This window comes from Pyrus communis, chromosome 1 (assembly GCF_963583255.1).
Source record: "Pyrus communis chromosome 1, drPyrComm1.1, whole genome shotgun sequence".
In the NCBI taxonomy this organism is placed as follows: Eukaryota; Viridiplantae; Streptophyta; class Magnoliopsida; order Rosales; family Rosaceae; genus Pyrus; species Pyrus communis.
Window position 1 is genome coordinate 20,699,384 of NC_084803.1, and position 22,112 is coordinate 20,721,495.

General features: G+C 36.6%; 1 protein-coding gene across 1 annotated transcript; it reads right to left on the reverse strand.

Annotated features, from left to right (window-relative positions):
• Positions 1 to 11,237: 11,237 nt before the first annotated feature.
• On the reverse strand, positions 11,238 to 13,056 carry LOC137707629 (glucan endo-1,3-beta-glucosidase 12-like). Its single transcript, XM_068446548.1, has 3 exons — positions 12,865 to 13,056; positions 11,613 to 12,749; positions 11,238 to 11,517 (listed from the first exon to the last, which is right to left on the reverse strand). Exons 1-3 carry the CDS (start codon positions 12,923 to 12,925, stop codon positions 11,486 to 11,488), a joined length of 1,230 nt encoding a protein of 409 aa, XP_068302649.1. The 5' UTR covers positions 12,926 to 13,056; the 3' UTR covers positions 11,238 to 11,485.
• Between the last annotated feature and the right edge of the window lie 9,056 nt (positions 13,057 to 22,112).

Sequence of the window (22,112 nt, forward strand, 5' to 3'; positions counted from 1 at the left end):
ATTACGAACCAAAATCATGACTTCCTGACCACGGTTTTGTTATATAATTAAAGTACACAAAACCACAGTATGTAGTTTCAATTTTTATGTTTTCTGTTAGATAGTATGGTAATTGGCCCGCGTTTCTTAGAGGCCAAACTTAAACTTTAGCCCATAAGGAGAAAAAAAAAAAACATCTGAGAAGTTTGCAACATTGTTTCATTTGTTATAAATAGGTAAAAGTGAGAGAGATAATTTTTGCTAGAGATATGAGTAAAGCGGGTGCAATATATCATACTATTTATTTTCGTAACTATGACACAAAATGATTGCAGGTAAAGAAGAGAAGAAAGGGATATTGATCTTGTTGCTTTTACTTCTTTTCTTTTATGTGTGGTGTGATCATACACGGAATCCTCCTTATATAGAGCCATATCCGTGAAGAATCATAAAAGTGAAATGAGTGCTTCTTGAAAAACATCATACAACAACAATAATGCTACTATTTTTAAGTCTTCCTCATTTTTTATATCCGGCTAAAACATGTGGACATTCATTCCTACAACTTTTACAACATTCCCCTTGGATGCTCACATATCAACATCAGCTGCCTTGTTAAAACCTTGCTGGGAAAAACCGTAGCGAATGAAAAAGAGTACAACTTTGCTTGGATTATTGATATAGTGTTAAGTATGCCTATATTGCCTCATTAAAACCTTGATAGGAAAAACCCAGTGGGAAAAATCCTAGTCAAAGGAAAAAGAGTACAACAGGCATGTATCATGGATGTTTCCCCTGATATGCAGCTCCCTCTGATTCCACATTCTTCATATTTAACTGAATGGCGAATCGACTTAATCCGATACCATGCACTAGCTTCTGAAACGTGCACTTTGGTAAAGATTTGATTAATAGGTCTGCCAGGTTTTCATTGGAACAGATTTGTAACGACCCTCCCCGAAACTTTTGTTTCGAAATATAATTTTCGTGATAGGCCAATTTAGACTCTTGTTTATTTAACTACCATTAATCACAATTCATTATTTAAATTTATTGATCACTCACAAACTCTATAACCAAAATTTAATTACCAAAACATAAGATTTAATTTTACAAGAAACCGGGTCGGGTCGGCGGGTGTAACGGGTTGGGGTGATTCTATGCCTCTCGCCTCTCTCCCTTCCACCTCCCCCCCCCCTCATTTTCTCTCCTTTCATTTCCATCACAGCCACACACGTGGCACGTCCATTGCTCTAGAAAATCTGAAGCCTTCTAGATGAGAGTTAAAATCACAAAAATATCACTGACTTATAACTCCGTTTCACGAACGGTTTGCGCCTACGCGTTCGTGAAATCGAGCTCAATTCAAAAATATAAATTGTGACCTCGAAAGGTCTATGGATTTTAGATAATTAATTTCCAAACTTCAAACTTCGTAACTAGTTTAATTTAAAACTAAATTCAAATAAATTAATATAAATTTCTCAGAAAATAACAATAATACAAATACGTACATCATAATAATTTCCGGTAACAAAATATTAAAATTCCTCAATTAAATTTTCATAACCATAAATCGATTTATTTTCGATTTTCTCCACATATTCACAATTATGAATATTCTATTTCATATATTTAAATTTTTAGGGTATTACAAGATTTGTCTGACTTCATTAATTTTAGCCTTCTGAAGCTCATGTGCACTGAAAAACTTTGGAGATATATGTTTAGTCTTATCACCCTTGATGAATCATTCCATCATTTGGGCAACACACGCTTCATTATCTTCATGAATGACAGTTGGAGTGTATATCTTAGAAGATAGATCACATGAATTCCGGATGTGGTGGATCATTGATCTTAACCAAGAACATTCACGACTGGCTTTATGTAGAGCAAGTATTTCTAAGTAATTGGAAGATGTAACAACTAATGTTTGCTTTGTTGAGTGCCATGAAATTGCTGTATTTCCATAATTGAACACATATCCAGTTTGTGAGCGGGCTTTATGCAGATCAGAGAGAAAACAAGCATCTGTATATCTAACAAGGCTTTGGTCATTTGTGGATTTCTCAGAGTAGAAGAGACCCATATTTGTTGTCTCACGTAGGTATCGTAAAACATCTTTAACTCCCTTCCAATGACAAATTGTTGGAGTAGAGCTATACCTTGCTTACAAGTTAACTAAAAAAGCTATATATGGTCTAGTACATTGTGTTAAATACAATAAAGCATTTATTGCACTCAGATATGGTACTTCTGGACCAAAAACCATTTCATCATCTTCTTTTGGACGAAATGGATCTTTCTTAATGTCTAGAGAATGAATGACCATTGGCTTGCTGAGTGGATAAGTCTTGTCCATGCAAAATCGCTTTAGGATTTTTTCAATGTAAGGTAATTGATGGATTAAAATTTCATTAGCACAATGCTTGATCTGTAGGTCGAGACACTATTTTGTTTTCCCAAGGTCTTTCATTTCAAACTCGTTTTTTATATATTCAGCAGTTTTATTGAGCTCTTCAGGAATCCCAACTAAGTTCATATCATCTATATATCCTGCCACTGAAGAAAATCCAGAATTTGATTTCTTAATGAACACACAAGGGCAAATGATATTGTTGGTATATCCTTCTTTGATCAAATCCTCACTAAGACGATTATACCACATTCGTCCAGATTGTTCAACCCATATAATGATCGCCTTAATTTGATTGAGAGCATACCTCGTGGTTTGTTAGTTGTTTCAGGCAACTTAAGTCCTTCTGGGACCTTCATATATATGTCAGTATCTAATTCTCCATGTAGATACACGGTGATGATGTCAATAAGTTGCATGTCAAGTTTTTCTAAAACCACCAAATTTATTAAGTAACTGGACGTAATTGCGTCCATTACATGAGAGTATGTCTCCTCATAATCAATTACAGGTCTTTGTGAAAAACCTCATGCCACAAGTCGCGCTTTATATCTTGCAGTCTCCTTTTTCTCGTTACGTTTTCTTAAGAATACCCATTTATAGCCCACAGGGTTTACTCTAGGCGAAGTCTGGACTACTGGTTGAAAAACACTTCGTTTTTCTAAGAAATTTAATTCTGCCGAGATTGCATCTTTCCACTTGGGCCAATCTTGTCTTTGTTTGCATTCATCAACAAAGTGGGGCTCAATATCATCACTTAATATAATTTCAGTGGCTACTGCGAACATGTCGTCGATGATTATTTCATTTCAATCCCACAATTCATTATTACATGCATAATTTATGAAGATCTCTTTGCTTTCATGTACTTCTGTCTCTTCAGGGACATGTGTCTCATCAAGAACTTTTTTTTTTTTTTTTCTAGAAGTACAGAATCATGAATTGTGATTCGTCATTGATTTTCTTTTCCTGAATGATTTTATTTGATTCAGCTGTGCCCTCATCTTTCTCTTTCGAGAAGCTGAATCTTTTGAACCTAGGGGCCTACTACGCTTCAGGCATGCAACAGATGAATCATTCGCTGCCATTTTATTTTGTCCAACAGGGACATCAGTTTTTGTAGACGCATTTGCAGCTAGTATATGTGATTTTGTCACTTTCATATACTTTGAAGATGTATGATCCTTTTCACTTCATTTTCACATTGAGTGCTTCGTGGATCAAAATGAGATAAGGAGGGTACAACCCATGTCAGTTCTTGCCGTTCTTCTGGAACGATCTTTTCTCCTTCTAACGGCGGGAAAATTATCTCATAAAAGTCACAATTTGTAAAACAAGCTGTAAAAATATCACCTGTCAAAGGTTCCAAATATCTAATGATAGATGGTGTGAATCAAAACCCACATAAATTCCCAGTCTGCGCTGAGGTCCTATTTTAGTGCGTTGTGGTGGTGCAATAGGCACATAAACAACACAACAAAAAACTCGTAAATGTGAAATGTTTGGCTGATGCTCAAATACGAGTTGTATTAAGGAGTATTGATGGTTGGCTATAAGTCTCAATCGAACCATTGATGCAGCATGTAAGATGGTATGTCCCCATGCACAAACTGGAAATTTTGTTTTCCTGAGCAGACCGGGAGCTACTAATTGAAGTCGCTTGATAAATGCTTTTGCCAAACCATTTTGAGTATGGACATGAGGAACAGGGTCTTTAACATCAATGCCTAGTGTCATGCAGTAATCATCAAAGGTTTGAGACCTAAATCCATCAGCATTATCAAGTTGGATTGACTTATTAGGGTAATATGGGAACTGTGCTCGTAATTTAATTATTTGAGCAAGAAGTCTCGCAAAAGCTACGTTTCGAGTAGACAAGAGGCAAACATGTGACCATCGGGTAGATGCATTAACCAAAACCATAAACTATTGAAATGGTCCACAAGGTGGTTGAATAGGCCCACAAATATCCCCTTGAATTATTTGCAATAATGATGGGGAGTCAGCATCAATCCTTAATTGTGATGGTCTAATTACCAACTTCCTTTGAGAACAAGCCTTGCAAGGGTTATCATTTGATATAGCAATGTGTCTGCCCAATAATTGATGTCCATTAGAGTTGGTAATGATTCTACGCAACATGGTGGATCCTAGATGACCCAAACGGTCATGCCAAAGCATGTAAATTTTTGGATCAATAAACTTCTGGCTCATGACAATATGTGTTTCAATTGTCTTTATGTATGTATAATACAATCTACTCGATAAACCACACAACTTCTCCAATGTGCACTTCTGGGTATCATTGGAGGTAGTGCATAGATATTCCACATTTTTCTGCATTTTTCGTTTCAATGTGGTATCCATTTAAACGTATATCTTTAAAACTCAACCAATTTCAAGTAGATCGAGTAACGTACAACATATTTTGTATGGACAATATTGTTGCATTTGGTAACATGATCTGAGCCTTTCCTAAGCCTTCAATTACATCTAATTAGCCTGATATTATTGTTAACTTTATTTTTGTAAGCATCAAGCTTAAGAAATATTTTCGATCTCGAAGTATTGTATATATGGTTGCACTGTTTGCAAGACAAATAACTCTACCATTGCTTTTGTTTTGAAAATAACCATAGTTTTTATCCATGCTCTCTGACTAAGGGAATCATAGTTAAAAACAATTTGTTCATAACAAAAGGAAATTGAAATGCCATTTTTTTTATTGAATTGAAATACGAGCTTTAATCTACAAGTTCAGATAATAAGAGTACATTAATCATAAAAATGATTTAATCAAACCGATATACTTCATTCCCTCTTTCCACAATTAAGTTTGAAACATTCAGGTGGGTTGTGTTCAATTGCCCTGATAAATCGAACACTGGATCAAGTATATCCATTGGTTTAGCCTAGTCGATGAAATTGGTTTCGACAATCTTCTCCTTGAGGGATGCTTGATACAGGTCCACCAAATGTTTTAAGGTACGGTAGGTACGCGCCTAATGCCTGTTGCCATCATACCTATGGCAGACTCTTTTAGGATTTCTAGGAGTGTTATTCATATAAGCTTTACCCTTGTTGTGATTTACATTTTTGAAGCTTAGGCCTGAATTATGCCTTGGACCCTGGTTGTAAAACTAGACACCATGATTATTGTCTTCCCATTCCACCAGCCTCCCTTGTGGTCATGTCCTCGTTTGTAATTATTGCCACGAGATGATGTGATGTTCACTTTGAGGGAAGCAGCATTCATTTTTGGGAATGGCGTCAATCCAGTAGTTGTACTCAGTAAAGTCTCGGTCTCTATACTGCTGCTGTAAAAGCACATTGAAGGCATGAAAGATACTGAAAGTCTTTTCCATCATATTTTCCTCAGTGATATTCTCCCTATAAAGTTTCATTTGGGAGGTAATTCTGAACATTGCAAAGTTATAGTCAGCAACCATCTTGAAATCTTGGATTCTTAAGTGTGTCCACTCATAACGAGCTCTTGGGAGAATCACCGTTTTCTGGTGATTGTACCTATTTCTCAATGCCTTCTAGAGGGCTAATGGATCTTAAACTGTTAGGTACTTACTCTTCAATCCTTCATCAAAGTGGTGACGGATAAAGATCATTGCCTTTGCCCGATCTTGGAGGAAGCATTTTCGGCGAAGGGAAATGAGAACTAGTTATTGTTAGAGAGTCATGCTGATAACGTGTTATAAATAGGCAAAAGTGAGAGAGATAACCTTTGCTAGAGACAAGAGCGAAGCGAGTGCAATGTATCACACTGTTTATTTTCGTAACTATGACACAAAAGAATTGCAGGTAAAGAAAGGAAGGAAAGGATATTGATCTTATTGCTTTCACTTCTTTTCTTTTCTGTGTGTTGTGATCATACACAGAATTTGAAAAACATCACACAACAACAACAATGCCACTATTCTTAAGTCTTCCTCACTTTTCATCTTTGGCTAAAACATGTGGACGTTCATTCCCACAACTTTTATAACACCATTGTGCCTCTTGGCACTCTGTTTTTTCATAACTTAACCTATTAATTCATTTAGGAATTAAATTATTTATTCGAATAAATTTTTTTTTTTTTTTTTTTTTGAGTTGTGACTATTCTTAATTAAGATTGTAACTATTTAATTCAAACTAAAATGATGTGACTGCTTTTTACACAACGATATATTACACTAATGGGTGTGGGGAATAAATTGGTATCAAGCTCTCTCTATTCACAAGATTCGAATTAACACCTATCACTTACAAGTTACAAATGAAGAGGAATATCGTACATGCCCTTGAAAAACAATCTCTTTATGTTGCAAAAGGGTAAAGTTTGGTTTGTTGATTTTTATGGAAATGAACATAAGCAACACATCTAACAATTCATGGATGAAGCAATAAATCATATGGCAAGGGGTCATAAGTAGAAAGAATGAGTCTGGAATATTCAAGACCTTAGAGGGATTCAACAAATAAACAACATTAACGATATTATCATTCCAATAACTACAAGAAGCACAACAAGTGAAGAACGAGCAATTTCAAGAATATGTCAAATTTATTTTCTCAAAAATAATAATAATAATATGTCGAATTTTGTGCTCAACCACACCATTTTGGTGGGGTGTCTGAGGACAAGGCGTCTCATGTAGAATGTCATGGATTTCATAGTTGTGTCAAAAATCATGATTTACATACTCTCCACCATTATCAGAACGCAAGACTTTTGTTGTAGTAGAAAATTGAGTCTGAATCATCTTAAGAAAATTATGCCATGCCTTAAATATCTTTATTCATGGCGCTGGTGAATCACACGATGGTGATCAGGGGGAGGTTGAAATACTTCTATGATCTTCCCGGCCCCTGAAGGGTGGACTGCCGTGGCAAAGCCATTAGTTGATCCCCTTTTTATTATAAAAAAGAAAAAAGAAAAAAAAAAGACCTTATTCTTGGTTTTCAACACATATAACCATGTCATTCATGTGCAATCGTCCGTGAACGTCACAAACCATAGAATCCAAAAGCAGTAGGTATAGGAAAATGTCCCCCAACATTAGAATGAACGAGAGCAAAAAGTGTGTTGGTTTTATTTGTACTTAATAAAAAAGATACACAGGTAAGTGGCCCTCTACCATAGTGGTGAAGAGTATTGTTGCTCTTGCACCACGGTGCTCCCTAATCTAACAAACCTATTTTTGACAAAAAATAAATAAATAAATAAATAAAAAGAAAATATGCACGGTGACTCTTTGCATATGCCACAGGATATTCCTGCCAGGTTTGGGCCGAGTTGTTCACCTCAACAAAAAGGCCCTCTTTCGCAATCAACTCAGAAAGACAAGGCCCTATTTCAGTATTTTGTAAGCCCAATCTCCACCCTCAAGCGTTCCCCTGATAAACGCAGTTGAAGGCCTTCCCGCGGTTTCGTCAACACTCTTGAGCCGCCGTCGAGTTGCATTGTCGCCATCCGATGGTGAGTTTCAGGATTCATGAAAATTTTCCATTCTTCTGTGATTAATTTTTATCATTTTTTTGTAGCGTAAATTCTGATTTTCATTTTTGTTTTGTTTTAAATTTTCGGTGCAAATTTTGATATCGTGCCTGTTTCTTGACGGTTTAGGGTTTAGATAAAACCTTGAAAATTGTGCTAAGTTTTCATTGTTTTCTCTATCAACGTATGCAATTTGATAACTTTGATAATCCCAGGTTGTTTTAGGACGAAAGCTCATATGGCAGATACCTTAATTATTTTCGTGTTTGAATTATGAAACTTTGGATACGATCTGAAATCTTGCAGAAGGAAATTTGATATGAACTGTAAACTTGTGGTTGCGCTTGAAAGTGTAATGTTTGATTTGATGAATTGGTTCTGAGAATCGAGTTTAAATTCGGATTTAAACAGAATATTAAAAAAGGTGTAAAATTGTAATAAGGGTCTTTTTGTTACAATCCCTTGAGCTTAACTATGTTATGAGCCATATTCTCCTGCTAAATATGGATCTAAAGTTTTCCAAGTCGAACTCCTCATCTTCAAGTAGAGGCTATATTTCCTCTAGCCTAGGGTGGGAAGTACTCGCAGGCAGTGGTACCCGTGGTTATTTGCCCATTCAAACTTGATGGTTACAGTTATAGATAATTATTTAAACAAATACATGATTATGAGTAAAACTGTTTCCCGTAAAATATAAATGGGTGATTACTGATTATAGGTGTTACTCGTGGCTATCCATTTAACAATTTGTTTTATTCGTAAACTTCTAATAAATAAAAATTGAAAACCCTAAAAACTTTTCAATGTTGCTCTTCTTTCTCATCTCTGCTTGTTCTGAAAGCTTCCAGACCGCTGTAATTCAATCTCTTCCCCTCATGCAATCTCATTCTCGAATTAGGTTTTCTCCACTGTAAGTTTTTCCTCATTTTCATAGCTTTTAATGGCGGATTGGTTGGTTTGTTCATGTTTTTGGATCTCGACCTTCTGTTCGCTCCCGTGTCAATCAATCAGCTCAGACTTTCTCGTATTTGACAAAAAAAGAAAAGAAAAAAAGATTGATTTTTATCTTGTTAAACAAACCCCTTCTGCTTATATTCCGGTAGCTCATGAATTTCTACATCTTCTACCATCAAGGTGACCTTAGCGGCTCATAATTCTTCATGGTAAGTCAGAATAGGGAACCATAAATGTATGGAAGCATACCTTAGCAGTAAGAATTAGGAATTTCCTAGTTTTGTTACTAAAATAGTTGGAGCATGTAAGTTGTATGGTCGTGTTAAATTTTCAGTTGAAATCAAAATACACATGCTGATACACGAATCAGATGGCTAGAAAATTTTTGTACAGATTTTGAATGCACTCTGGCATTATATCTTCTTCTGTTTCTCACAGCTTCAGAATTTGAATCTTAAATCACTATAGGTATTGAACAGACTTTCATATTGGTGAACAGTATTGTTTGGTTTGTTTTCTTTCATTATTTTGTTTTGCATCTTTCTGTACCGCAGGCTGGCTCCGCTCCTACTTGGTTTCTCCGATTAATTGATTCGACAGTAACAGAAAATCTTTGTTTTTTGTTGACTAATAGAAACTCTTTATTTCTCAGTGATGATTTGACCGTGAACCCTAGTGTCAGCTCTTTTGTGGTAGACATTTGGCTTATTGTGTAGATTTGGGTTGTAAATTCATTATAATTCTTTAAGCCACTGTCAGCTTGTGACATGGTGTTATAGTTTTTTATTTTGTGTTACTGCTGGATTTTATGCTTGAATTCAGTTTGAATCCGTCTCTGATTCTCTTTTCTTTGCTTAATTGATATTTGCAGGACAGAGCGGAAATGCCTTGACCCAGTCCAACATAACACTAGACAAACGTACCCAAAGGATCCTAAAGTCGTAATCTTTGTCCTAAGCTCACATCATCAACTAGGATTTCAGATTATTAACATGGACCCTAGATACACAGGAGAGATATTGAAGTAAGAATTTCAACCAATTTTCTTCGTATGAAATTTAATTTTGATACGTTATCTTTTGTTTTTTGTAAGTTCATTTTGGTTTATTTTTTGTGTATAGGCATTTGGAGAAGCAAAATGAGCTCCTCATGGAAGCCAAAATATCAATGTCTGAGGAATTGCATCAACTGAAGGTTGTTTGTTCTTATAGGAAATTATGATGTACAATCTGCAGATTCTAGATGGTTCTAATTTAGTGTGCTGTTCAATCTGCAGGTAGAAGAGGAAATGCTGATGCGTAAGTTTTATGAGATTATGTCAGCTCATGGTAAAGTGAAAAAGGTACAATTCTTTCTTAGTTCTCTCGTCGTATGCTTCTGCTTACATGGGTTGCATAGTTCTGGAATCTGGACCAACCATTTTAGGTTTTCTGAATTGTTTGTATAATTATATTTTATATTTTCATAACCAAGGAACCAATAAATGGGGTGAAAAAAGGAAGGGCTATCATGTGCCTATTCCGTGAATTAACCATGGCGATAGCCTCTGGTTACACATTGCTGTCTGGAGAGTGATCACACTTTGGAGTGAGAAATAACTGATATAGGAAAGAAAAAGTCTGATGTATCTGACTAGCAGCAACTTTTGATGCGTATAATTAAACTTTGGTAAAATTCAGTCCATGACTATACATGGTTGGTGAGAAAAGAACCCGGAGTTTTGTTTTTTGGCATTTAGACCAGTAGTTTGTTTCAGTCAGCATGTAAGGTTCACGTTAATCTTTTCCATTGATTACCTTTCCTCAAGTGAGTGGACACTTTTTTTCAATCCTGGCTGTTACTTTAATTATGTAGTTCTTTTCTACTTTTGGTTTGTCTGATTTGTGTGCGCTTTTGCAGAATGGAGATGGTGGTAAAGTTTCAGATGATGGTGAAATTGGAAGTTCCACAGCGTTAGCCGTAGCCAACACAACTAACGATGAGGAATGCCGATGACTTCAAGTTCTGTTTCTCATTGTCGAATGACTGTACATATAGTTTTGAATGTTGCACGCCTTTTACTACTTAAGCCAAGCTTCGATCAATGTTTGATCATGTAAAGATTTGCACTTGGTTTATACAAGATGAAAGAAGTGATGCGCACTGTTATGCAAATGCAATGCAACACTTCCCGGTAAAAATCAGTTTTTACCTTATTTTAGGGGTTTTCTACATCGCACCGGGGCGTATGGGGTGCACCGGTGTTTGAACATCCAGATTTGAAGAAATTTCAAAATCCAACCGTCCAACATACAGATGCACATCCCATACACGAAAATTTCAAAATTTTCGTGAGAAATAAATCACTCCAAACAAATTCGAACAACAGAAATCAAGCAAGAGGTGGAACTTGGCAACAACACGTTCGAAATACGCAAGATTTCTTTCCTAATTAGCTCGTCTTTCGGAATTTGGCAATAACTCATTAGTTTCCTCGCACTTGCAAGAGGAGGCGTACATATCAAAAGAAACCACATGTAACTACTTAGAATAAAACTAACGGCTGCAAAATTACAGGGTCACCTCGGAACATGATTTCCCAAAAATTCAAATCCTCATCATAGAACAACAGCCACCAGTCTCAGTTTCTGCTCCGAACGCATTCAAGTGAGAACGAAACGACATTGAAGATAACCTGCAATCGGAAAACAAAACTCCATATCAACAATCTTGCAGAAGAGGAACATTGGCAAACTAATCAAAATTCGAAAACTAAACGACTTTTTTTACTTGGATCATTGTTGATCAGCATTGCAGTGCCATCGAAGTTGCAAGTCCCTCCGGTCCTCTTGTTCTTCTGCCAGTAGCTGTTGAAGGCATAGGAAGCATGTGCCACAACAGAATCAGGGTTGTAGCAGTTGCCATCCGGCATGATCTCCTTGCAGTCAGCATCGCCGTCTCCGCAGGCATAATCCATCGCCACCTGCAGAGTGTCTGAAGGAACGGTAGGCTTGGCCACACACCACAGCTTGTGCACCGCCATCTGAGGGGCAGGGGCAGGAGGCGGCACATGTGTCGGAATCGGATTGCGGCAGGGTGGAAATGTGGCAGGGGAAGGCGGAGGAGGAGGGGATTCATCAACAAAAGGAGGGTTTTCTGGCGCTGAGGAGAAAGACATATCTGGTGGCGAGGCTATTTGCGGTGGTGGTGGAGAGGCTGTTTGTGCCTCCGGGGAGAGCATTAGTGGCGGCGAAGTAAAGGCGGTTCGGGGTTGTGGGGAAGGCACTTGGAGTGGCGGAGAGGCAGTTTGGGGCTGTGGAGGATGAGGGTTTTTAGCCACATTGGCGGGAACTGATACACCAACAGAAGAGTGAAGTGGGGTTTCCGAGATTTCAGGCAACGGAGTCGGTCTCGCCGGAAAGGGGTCGGCATAGAGCTTTCTGCCGCTGGGTTTTCTCTCTCCCGGGTTGTCGAGAACGACAGGAACATCGTCGGCGTTAAAGCTAACGCCGATCAGATCTTCAAGGCTTTCAGAGTGAGAAGACACCAACGTTGGAGAGACAGTTGGAGATGCTCCCCTGATAAAATCTAGGACAGGCCTCACAAATTTCCCAAAGATATCGGAGCTTCTGTCGAAACAAGAAGGAGCGAAGGTGGCCGAGAGTTTGATGTGCTCCTGGAGGCCCCACCGTGTGAGGGAGTGGTGCAAGTTCTTGAGGGCTGGGAGGACCAGAGCGAGAGTGTTTTCTTGCTGTTTCCGGCAGAGAAGAGGGCCGCGGCCGGCCCCGACGACAATGGCGGTGATGGGGATGGAAGGGTAGTGAGCGAGGACGTGGGTTTTAAGCCAAGTTTCTGCCTTCAAAATGCTGCTTGCGACCTCGCTGAGATCTCCAGATTTTACAGAAACAATGGAGTCTTGCCTTTCACCTGCACAGAAAACAAAAACCCAGAGTTTTTTCAGAAAAATAAAAATAAACAACAAAAACCAAGAATTAAATAACACAATGAGAGATTTTTTGAAGTTTTTGAAGCTTCCGCTTACCAGAAACCAAAAACGAAGGGAGAAAAAGAAGATGAAAGAAGAACACCATCTTTTTCAACATTGTTGCAGTTGCAGAGGATCAACCCTCTCTCTGGTTTTACGTCTTGGAGTGGAGGTAATAGTACGAAAAACAAAGCAAAAAAGGTGCTTTTCTAGTGAAAAGACGAAGATGCCCGGTAAAGAGTACAAAAAGCAACGAAAATTTGGCAAGAAGCCATCGAAGCAGAGCATCCAACACATTTGCCTAGGGAAGTTGGAAGGAGGGACGTATTGGCATGGTCAAGACTCAAGAGTCCAGGACCCAACCAACAGAGTTGTCCTTGTCTGCTGTGTGCAGATCTACCCTCTGCAATTTTACATGTTTTATCTCGGAATATAGATACTCTAGAGCACCATGGGAGATATGGCTACATTTGTTGGTGCGTCCAATCCACATCAATTTGAAAATCCATGATCATGATCAATCCAACAATAAATAAAAAAATTTAATTAGGAATTTTTATATATATTGTTATTCTATAAATATCCACCATTTTTTCATTTCTTCATCACAACTCAATATTTATTTTTACTATAATTTTATATATTTGTTTGCACTTTCCAAATCCTTATTTTGCCAAAACAATAAGTGAAAGGGCAAATTGGTCGATTAGGGAAGACTTTATTTGCTTGAGTGTTGGCTTAACATTTTAGGTAATATGAATAATAAAAGTCCTTACCCTTGTCCTTATCTCTTCTAAGACCAACTTCAATGGTCGAGGCTAAAATCTAAATTTTTTGTCCAAAAAAATTTAAATTTTAACCCAAAAATAATTTTTCTTCTTCAATGCTTTTAGCTTAAAAATTTAGCCTGAAACCAATGAAGAATTGGATTTAGCTTAATTTTTTATTTCGGAAACTTTTTTTTATTTTTAAATTATGTAGATTATCCTAATTTATTTTTAGGAACATTTTAACCTAAACATGTTTAAATTCTGATAAAGAATACAAAATCATTAAATATGCTTCAATATTACAACAATTACTAATATTTGTATTAATTAATGAAACCCCAAAAGAGGGTGAAAATACTACTTAGTCTTTTATCACGTGAAAAAAAAATGATGGGCAATAATGTAATTTCATAGGTCCAAAATTTACTATTTTTTTATTGAAACCTCACCTACAGATGATGTTAAAATACCTCAAATATTAAAAAAAAAAACAAAAACAAAAACCTCCCACTCCCCCCCCCCCCAACGTTCTCTCTCTCTCTCCCTCTCTCCTTCTCATTTTCTAAAAAAAAATGTGTTCATACATACAAAGTGTGTAGACAAATGCTAGTAAGAGATAATTAAAACACTAAATAAAGATTAATAAATGATAATTAAAACACTACATAAAAATTACAACAATTACTAATCATAATAATATTTATCATCATTTGGTTGATTTGGTTCTTGACTTGGTGGTGGCTTTCGTGGTGGACTTGTAGACATGAGATGTATCATCATCCTCAAAGATATTCCTTGCGGCATTCCTTCATAAGATTTCGTTTTGCTTATCACGGAAGAACTTCTCTCTATTTGGAGTGTATTTGTAGAGGTCCTCCCTCATTACATCAAAATCGAAATTTACCTGCTATAAACAATCTCTTGCATTTTCCTTTTTCTATTGTTTATTAAAGAGTAAGCGCATTCAAACAATTTCTTCCTTGGTCTCCCCTCAACCATCAATCAAATTTTCAACTTCGGAACAAAGCTTGACACCAATCGAATTTTACATTCCACAAAGTATGAAGGGAGACACTCACCACTTCTTGGGCACTCCTTCCACTAGACATGTCAACCATGGTTCTCTCCAAGCTTCCATTCCAAAAAGTGCACATTTTGTTGATGATTTTCTACCAATGGTTTCCCTTTGGTAGGTGTTGCAGTTGGAATTGAACTTCTCAGCAATTTTAGCTTACAAGACCTTTTTATTTTGATTTGCACCAATGACACCATCTTCCCTAGTAGAAACTTATGCCAAGCACAAAGCAACATTTTTAGTAGAAACTTATGCCAAGCACAAAGCAACATTTTCATCATTCGACCAATTAGGTCCTCCAATATGATTTCTTGCCATCTTGAAAATTTTGGAAATGGGAAGAAATAGTTTTGGAAGTGGGTAGAAAGAAAAAATGGAAGAATTGTATGAGGAAAATGCATTTTGTGTGGATGTTTGAAAAAATACATAGTTATTTATAGTGGTTTTGGGTGAATTTCAATTTAAATAATTTTTTTTAATTGTTTTAGCCATTAAATTTAATTTTGGAACATCAAATTTTATTTTTTTTACCGTTAGATTTGATCATTTCGATCTCAACCATTGAATTTAATGAATTTATAAATTAAAATTAAAAAAAAGTTTGAATTTAACCGTTGGTTGATTCAACGGTTTATTCACCAAGGTCCTCAGATGAATTTAAATCATTGGTGTCTACTTTTTCAGTTTGGAGTTTGGCTTCCTCCGAGGATATGACAGCGGCGGCGGTGTGGTCTTTGCTGGAAAATGATCTGGCAACTTGGAGGCCAAGCAAATTTCAGACAACAGCGACAGAGGAGAGAATTTATGTTTTTATTTTTGTTAAACAGAGAGAGAGAGAGAGAGAGAGAGAGAGAGAGGGAGATTCGAAGGGTTGGGCCATATTAGACTTGTAAAAATGAAAATGGCCTGCAACCACTCGATTTGATCCAATCGTCCAAATTTTATATTGGCCCTTAAGGTTCGTTACGGTTCAATTTTGTCGGGTGAAAATGGACTTGAAACCCTCAAGCTTCGTGCAGCGACTCAGTCACGACATAACTTATTGCTAAACTGTTTTAATGTTAGAACAGCTCGCGTGATAGCTAACTTGGTTTTGAATTCCAATTTTAGCTTAAGCTTGGTTTTCAAATGAACTGGGTTGTTGGGCCTCTTTCCCTTTTTATGTCCTAAACCGGCCGATCCTAATCATGGGGGCCCGATTCATATGCTTAAGGTTTTTAACTTTTGTAAACCGACCTAAATTGAACCGGATTGATCACACTTACATATTGGTTTTTAAACGATTTTATTTTACACGTGTTGGTCTTTTTATTAGCTAAATAAGCAATAACTAGACAAGGATGTTGAATTTGAAGGTTGACAGAGCATTAAAGATCTTTGACTTGTAACTGTCTTAGTTACTACACTTTCAAGTTTGATGGGATGGTATGTTGAATTTTTTAGGATGCTTTTGATGCACCATAGAAATTTTCCATGTAGAAAATTGCTGATTTTTTTTTTTTTTTTTTTGTAGTGCTATAAAGTTTAAAAAATGAAAAGGAAGAAACAATTTGAGCTTAGGCTCAAATCAAATCGTTCAACATTAGTTTGGTTTGTTTAGTAATTTTAGTCAAACTTAAATTGTTGCATTTTAAGAATAAACTGCTGATTCTTTTCCTTGAATTTTCACTTTTTAACTTTCGATTTTCCTCCTAAACGTTTCAATTTGAAAATTAAGGATTTAAACTAATTTTTTTTGGCTAATTTTCCCTATGTTATTCGTTTTTCATGCATTCCATCCAAATTTCTATTAAATGGAAACATGTGCACAACATGTGAAGGTAGCTCGGTCGCTTCGTTCTTTAAAATAATTGAAAACTCTAAATTTCTAAAATGTCGACCTATGCAAATATGTTTGATTCTATCATTTTTGTGTCTGAAGGTCTAGCGAGTGACATTTTTTGTCTTCAAATGAGAGTCACGTGGTGTGCACGTGATAAGAGTTAATGTTAATTTAAATGAAATTTATAGAAAACTAATGGTAGGGGGAAAATCTAACATGCCCGACCTCGATATCCTCCAAACATCAAGGTAGGCACGTGCTGGCCGACACCCGAAGGTGACGAAGCCATACTTACATGCATGAGAACTATGAAGAAAGAACGAACATAAATAAAACTCGTAAATTTAATTATAATGAATATTCAATTGTGGAACCTGTTCAGAGCATACAACAAAATCAGAACATTGAAGAAGGAATATTATAAAAATGTACGAACAAAGAAATGAGTCCTACATCGAGAAGACTCGAAGATACATTGCGAGAGTGCCTTGACGCCGAGGTTGTACGCCTCGATTCTAAGTCCCGAGGGGGCGCAAAACAAAATATGAGTGGACCAAGTTTATATATATAAGTAGTACTAAAACAATTATTCTTCAACGTACTAACTCCCAGTTTAGAAAACTCATATAGTATAATTAGTAATAGGCTTTCCGAAAACCCTAGCATGCCATAAAACCTTCATAAAACATATATCGTATAGTGTGCTTAGTAGTATCACAAGGGCATTTATATATATCTTCATTCGCCCGAAGGCTCTTCATCTTTCGCCCGTAGGCATATATAAATCTTCATTCGCTCGAAGGCCCTTCATCATCTAACCGAAGCCATATATAAGTATCATTCGCCCGTAGGCCCTACATCACCCAACCGAAGCCATATATAAGTATCATTCGCTCGTAAGCCCTTCATCACCCGATCGAAGCCATTTAATGATATCATTCGCCCATAGGCATATATAAGCATAGAAAATCATAAATATAATATTTCCAACATGTATATCATCGAAGCTTAATAGCTCAAACATCATATCATAAATCATATTCATAGTATATAATCATAAATCTTTCAAATAATGTAAATCTGATAAAGCATGATATTTCATAAAGCGTAAATCCAATTTACTCATAAACATTTCATAAAGCAAAGTCATGAAATCATGATTTTCATGTATGCATTTCTAGTAATAAAATCATGCACTTTGGAAGGGGTCCACTCACCCTACTTCGTTGTCGAAGAACCGTGCAAACAAGAGAAGACATAAACGCCACTAACAAATGCACCTAAGCACATAAAGGGACCAATTATTAAAACTTACTATAACGATTAAATTTGGGAAAACGAACGTCATAAACGGATTCAGGACGTCGAAAAACATAAGGGGGACCTTGGGCACCCCCACGAGCCGCCACGCGCAGAGTTGGGTTGTCGAAAAGTTGGCCGAAAAAGTCGTCGATGTCGTCACAGTACCTCCGGCGAAGGCGCGTGTGCTCCACGCACCAGCCAAGATAGGTGGCCACGCGCGCCCATGCGTAGGGCCACGGATGACCCACAAGCTGGCTGGAAACTAGGATTCGATTGGGTCTGGTCGAATCTGGGTTTTGGGTCTGGCTTGTTTCTGGGTTTATGCCTGAGGTTTTTGGATTGGGTTTAGTGGGCCAAAGGCCTAGGTTTGGGCTTGGTAGTATGGCCTAAAGGTCTGGGCTGAGTCGGCTGCACAGTTGGGTTTTGGATTTGGTTTAAAGGGTATTGGGTCGGGTCGACCCGGTTTCAGGTTGTGGGTTGCACAGAAACTGGGCAACCCTTCTCAAGCTCCATTCGAGCGCATTTCTTCACCATTTCAACGTACAAGCTATGTAAATGAAGCTTAGAGATAGAGGAAGAGGTTCGTACCAGTTTGGAGTTGGGTCGTGGCTGGAAAATGGCCTGGAAGGCTCGGGTTCTCGCTGGAAAACTAGGAAAGTGTCCCCGAGTAGTTTTCTGTCACAAAACGTCCACAAAACATGTCTTTAGCCTTTAAAACAACCTAGGACGTTGAAAAGGAAGAAGAATCAATAATATTTCAAGCCTTGCCTAGTTGGAAAAGGTAGAACTCGTCGAAGTTCGCCATTGCACCATCTTGGTGCTTGCCGAGGAAGAAAAATGAGAGAAGGAGGTAAAGAGTGCGGGAGAGGAGATCATGGCAATGGTTCGTGCCTACCCTAAGCTTACGGTTGTGGTGCTCGCCATTCTGGCGAGGGTGGTGCTAGGAGAGAGTTTTAGAGTGAGAGTCTACGGGAGAGAGAGAGAGAGAGAGAGAGAGAGAGAGAGAGAGAGAAGAAGAGGGATTTGGGTTGGGGACAAAACCAAAAAGGTATTAAGATCAAAAGCAACATTTCAAAATATCTCCCAAGCAAAGTGAAATTACCGAAATACCCTCGACATTCTGTAGAATTCGGGACGGGTCGTTACAAAATCGGCCAAAAATTAGCTTAAGTCCTTGATTTTCCAATTAAAAAGTTCAAAGGAGAAGGTGAAAGTTTAGGGAGGAAATCGAAAGTTTACTCTTACATTTTAATTAGTTTGATTATGATTTTGGGTTGAAATTGATCCAATTCAGACAGTGTCCATCCTTACTTCCCTATGTTTTCTTGGTAAGACCGTGAAATATGTGGTGTAAGCTGCACCAACTATACAGTATATACTAGTTGATATCATTTAAGCATTACGGTGGCAAATTACAATTACACCAACTATACAGTATATACTAGTTGATATCATTTAAGCATTACGGTGGCAAATTACAAAATCTTGTGAATTAATCTTTCTTTTCTAATAATGTATGCACCAGAGAATAAAAGTAAAGGAAGGATGATGTAATGGGACAAACTTGACGTGTGTGTTTAGACTTTCCTTAATGATTGTACCTTGGTGCTTGCACTATGGTTAATATGGGAATTTACTGCCACCTCGCTGCCAAATGCCAATTCACTTTTATTTCTGATTGCATGACAATGAAGCAAACCTAGATCCTTGACGTGGCATAGGAGACTAGAACCTCTACACTCCACATTACGAGAATTAGTCTCCTTTTGTATGTATAAGAAATTTCCTAACGTGATAAGAGATACATATATAATCTAATCCATATTTTGTTTGAGTTTGGGCATTTTAAAGTAAGGAGGGATGCAGACAAAACCGTCACATATAGCTAGTGAATGAGAGATTTTTCATGTACTCACGAGCTAGTATATCAGGTGTCATAACATAATTAAAGAGTAGATATATTTTTTAGTGCTCCTTCCCGTATATTAAAGATGTAGTGTACCGACTACTGCTTTTAGCCTTGAATCATTAATTCTTTCCATTTACATTCTAAAACATCGTCATTTGGGTTAAAATTTAAATTATTAGTTGTCAGGAGGGAGGGAATCGATGAAAATTGATTTCGTACCATGGTGCATATGCATAATTACTTCCGTTATTGCGATAAAACATCATTTGCTTAGTCTTAATCCTTAATTAATTAGTAATATTGCTTACTTGTTTAATGGATATTCCAATTCCTTATTGGAAAATCTCTTGCTTAATTATTTATGCCTCGGCCATTAAATAATAAATTGAGCCCACAACCATGAGTTTAATATTACTTCCAAGACAGTAGGCCCCCAAGTGCAAAGAAATCACACACTGCTTTGCTTGCCTCCACCACATTCCATGATTAATAATTGCTCTCTTGAATATTATTTCTTTATTTTGTTTGATAATGCTGTCACAACGACAATAAATTTATTCTACAGTTAACCTTTTCAATGATTTAAAAGGCATAATTGGAGCTTCCACGATTAAATTGTAACAATAAAACATAGCTAGTAACATTTTTTAAAGATAAATAAACTCAAAAACCAAATAAAAGTGTCGGTTAATAGGATCTCATGGCAGCTAAAAGCCAATTAATCGTCGATTTCCCCCTGTTTTAGCATAATATACGTGATTTTAAGGAGTGTTCCTTTGATCTTATTCCTACTACGTATTTATTTACACACTGGCAGAAGCATACTCCACCATCCAAACATATATATGGTCTAAGATGGTGACGTCTTGTTGGTTTTCACTAAGATCAGTATGAGACGCACGAGTGCTTGAACCGTTAAATTAGCGATTGTCAAAATTTAGTCATTCAAATTTAATCATGTAAATTTAGCATTTACGCACATACAACTCATTCACTGGTGCATTTTAGAATTTTTACATTGCATGTAAAGAGTCAATTTTTGCTTTTCTTCTTATTAGTATTTATGGCATGGTACTAGTGCACTAGACTCTAGACAGAGGAGAAAAATACGTTAGAATCCATCTTGTTTAATTCCAATTACAATTTTTTAACCCTCTCATTCTGAATAGGGTTTAAGAATATGTTCAATTTTCACTTCGGATTTTAGTCACAATATTTACATATATTTAACACAATTATCGTTTTAACGGTCAGATAAATTGTATAAAATACATATATTCATAAGAATTATATTTGACCATTAAATGATGATTGTATTAAATACATATAAGTATTGTAGCCAATATATTGTTTTGTGGAGACTACAATAATCTCAACCGTTGAATCCATATGAACATAATTGGATGGATTGAGATGCTTGCACCATAAGAAGTCTGCATAGCTTTTCAATCTTTATACATACTACAAGGACATGCAAATTATAACCCTCAATCTTAAATCTCAAACAATAAGGACAGGAAAATGGATGGTTTTAGATTCTTACATTAATCTCAACAGTTAAATCTTAAATCTCAATTTTCTTTTACTTATAATTACCGTTAAGTAGTATTTGTCTTTATTTGTAAGTAAGATATCAGAATTTCATACATAACGAATTTACTACTATTTTATTCTTTCACCCCTTAGTGTATAAAAAAGATTCTCATTTTTTTTTCCCCAACATTAGTGTATAAAAAAGACTCTTTCAAAAGTATTGCAACCTCATGTTTTTTGCATAATATTTTATAATATTGTCAGTTGTGCAAAAAATATGAGGTGTCAGAGAGTTTATAAAGAATATCACTTTTGAGAGTCTCTTTAGCATTTCTTATATAAAAAGATGAGAAATACTAAGAACATTTCTCAAAAGTGGAAATCTTCATAAACTCTTTGTCTCTTTATATTTTTTGCATAATATTTTATAATGTTGATACAAAAATTAATGTTAAACTATAAAATAACAAAGAATCTATAAAAAATTTCACTCGTGAAAATCCCGTTAGCATCCCTCACAACAGATTGAATGGAGAGTTTGGGATTGAAAAACACAATCTGGACAGCCCTAGGACATTTGGAGATTGGGACATAAAATGCATTGACGAAAAAAACCTTAGTAGAACCTAGGTTTTTGAAGGATAACACTGTTGATTGTCCGAAAAAAATACCATTACAAAAGGAAAAGGGAGTGAGAAAGCATATGCCCTTGGGCGTGTGCATGTCCCGCCCCCCCCCCCCCCCCCCCCACCCGTCCCCACCATAAGAAAAGGAGGTGTACACAGGGTCGGTGGATCAAATCTAATCAGCAAAAGAAACTAAGAAAAGCACTAACAAACAAAACACTGAAACTTAGCCCATTTAACTTTGTACTAAAATCACCGACAAAAATTT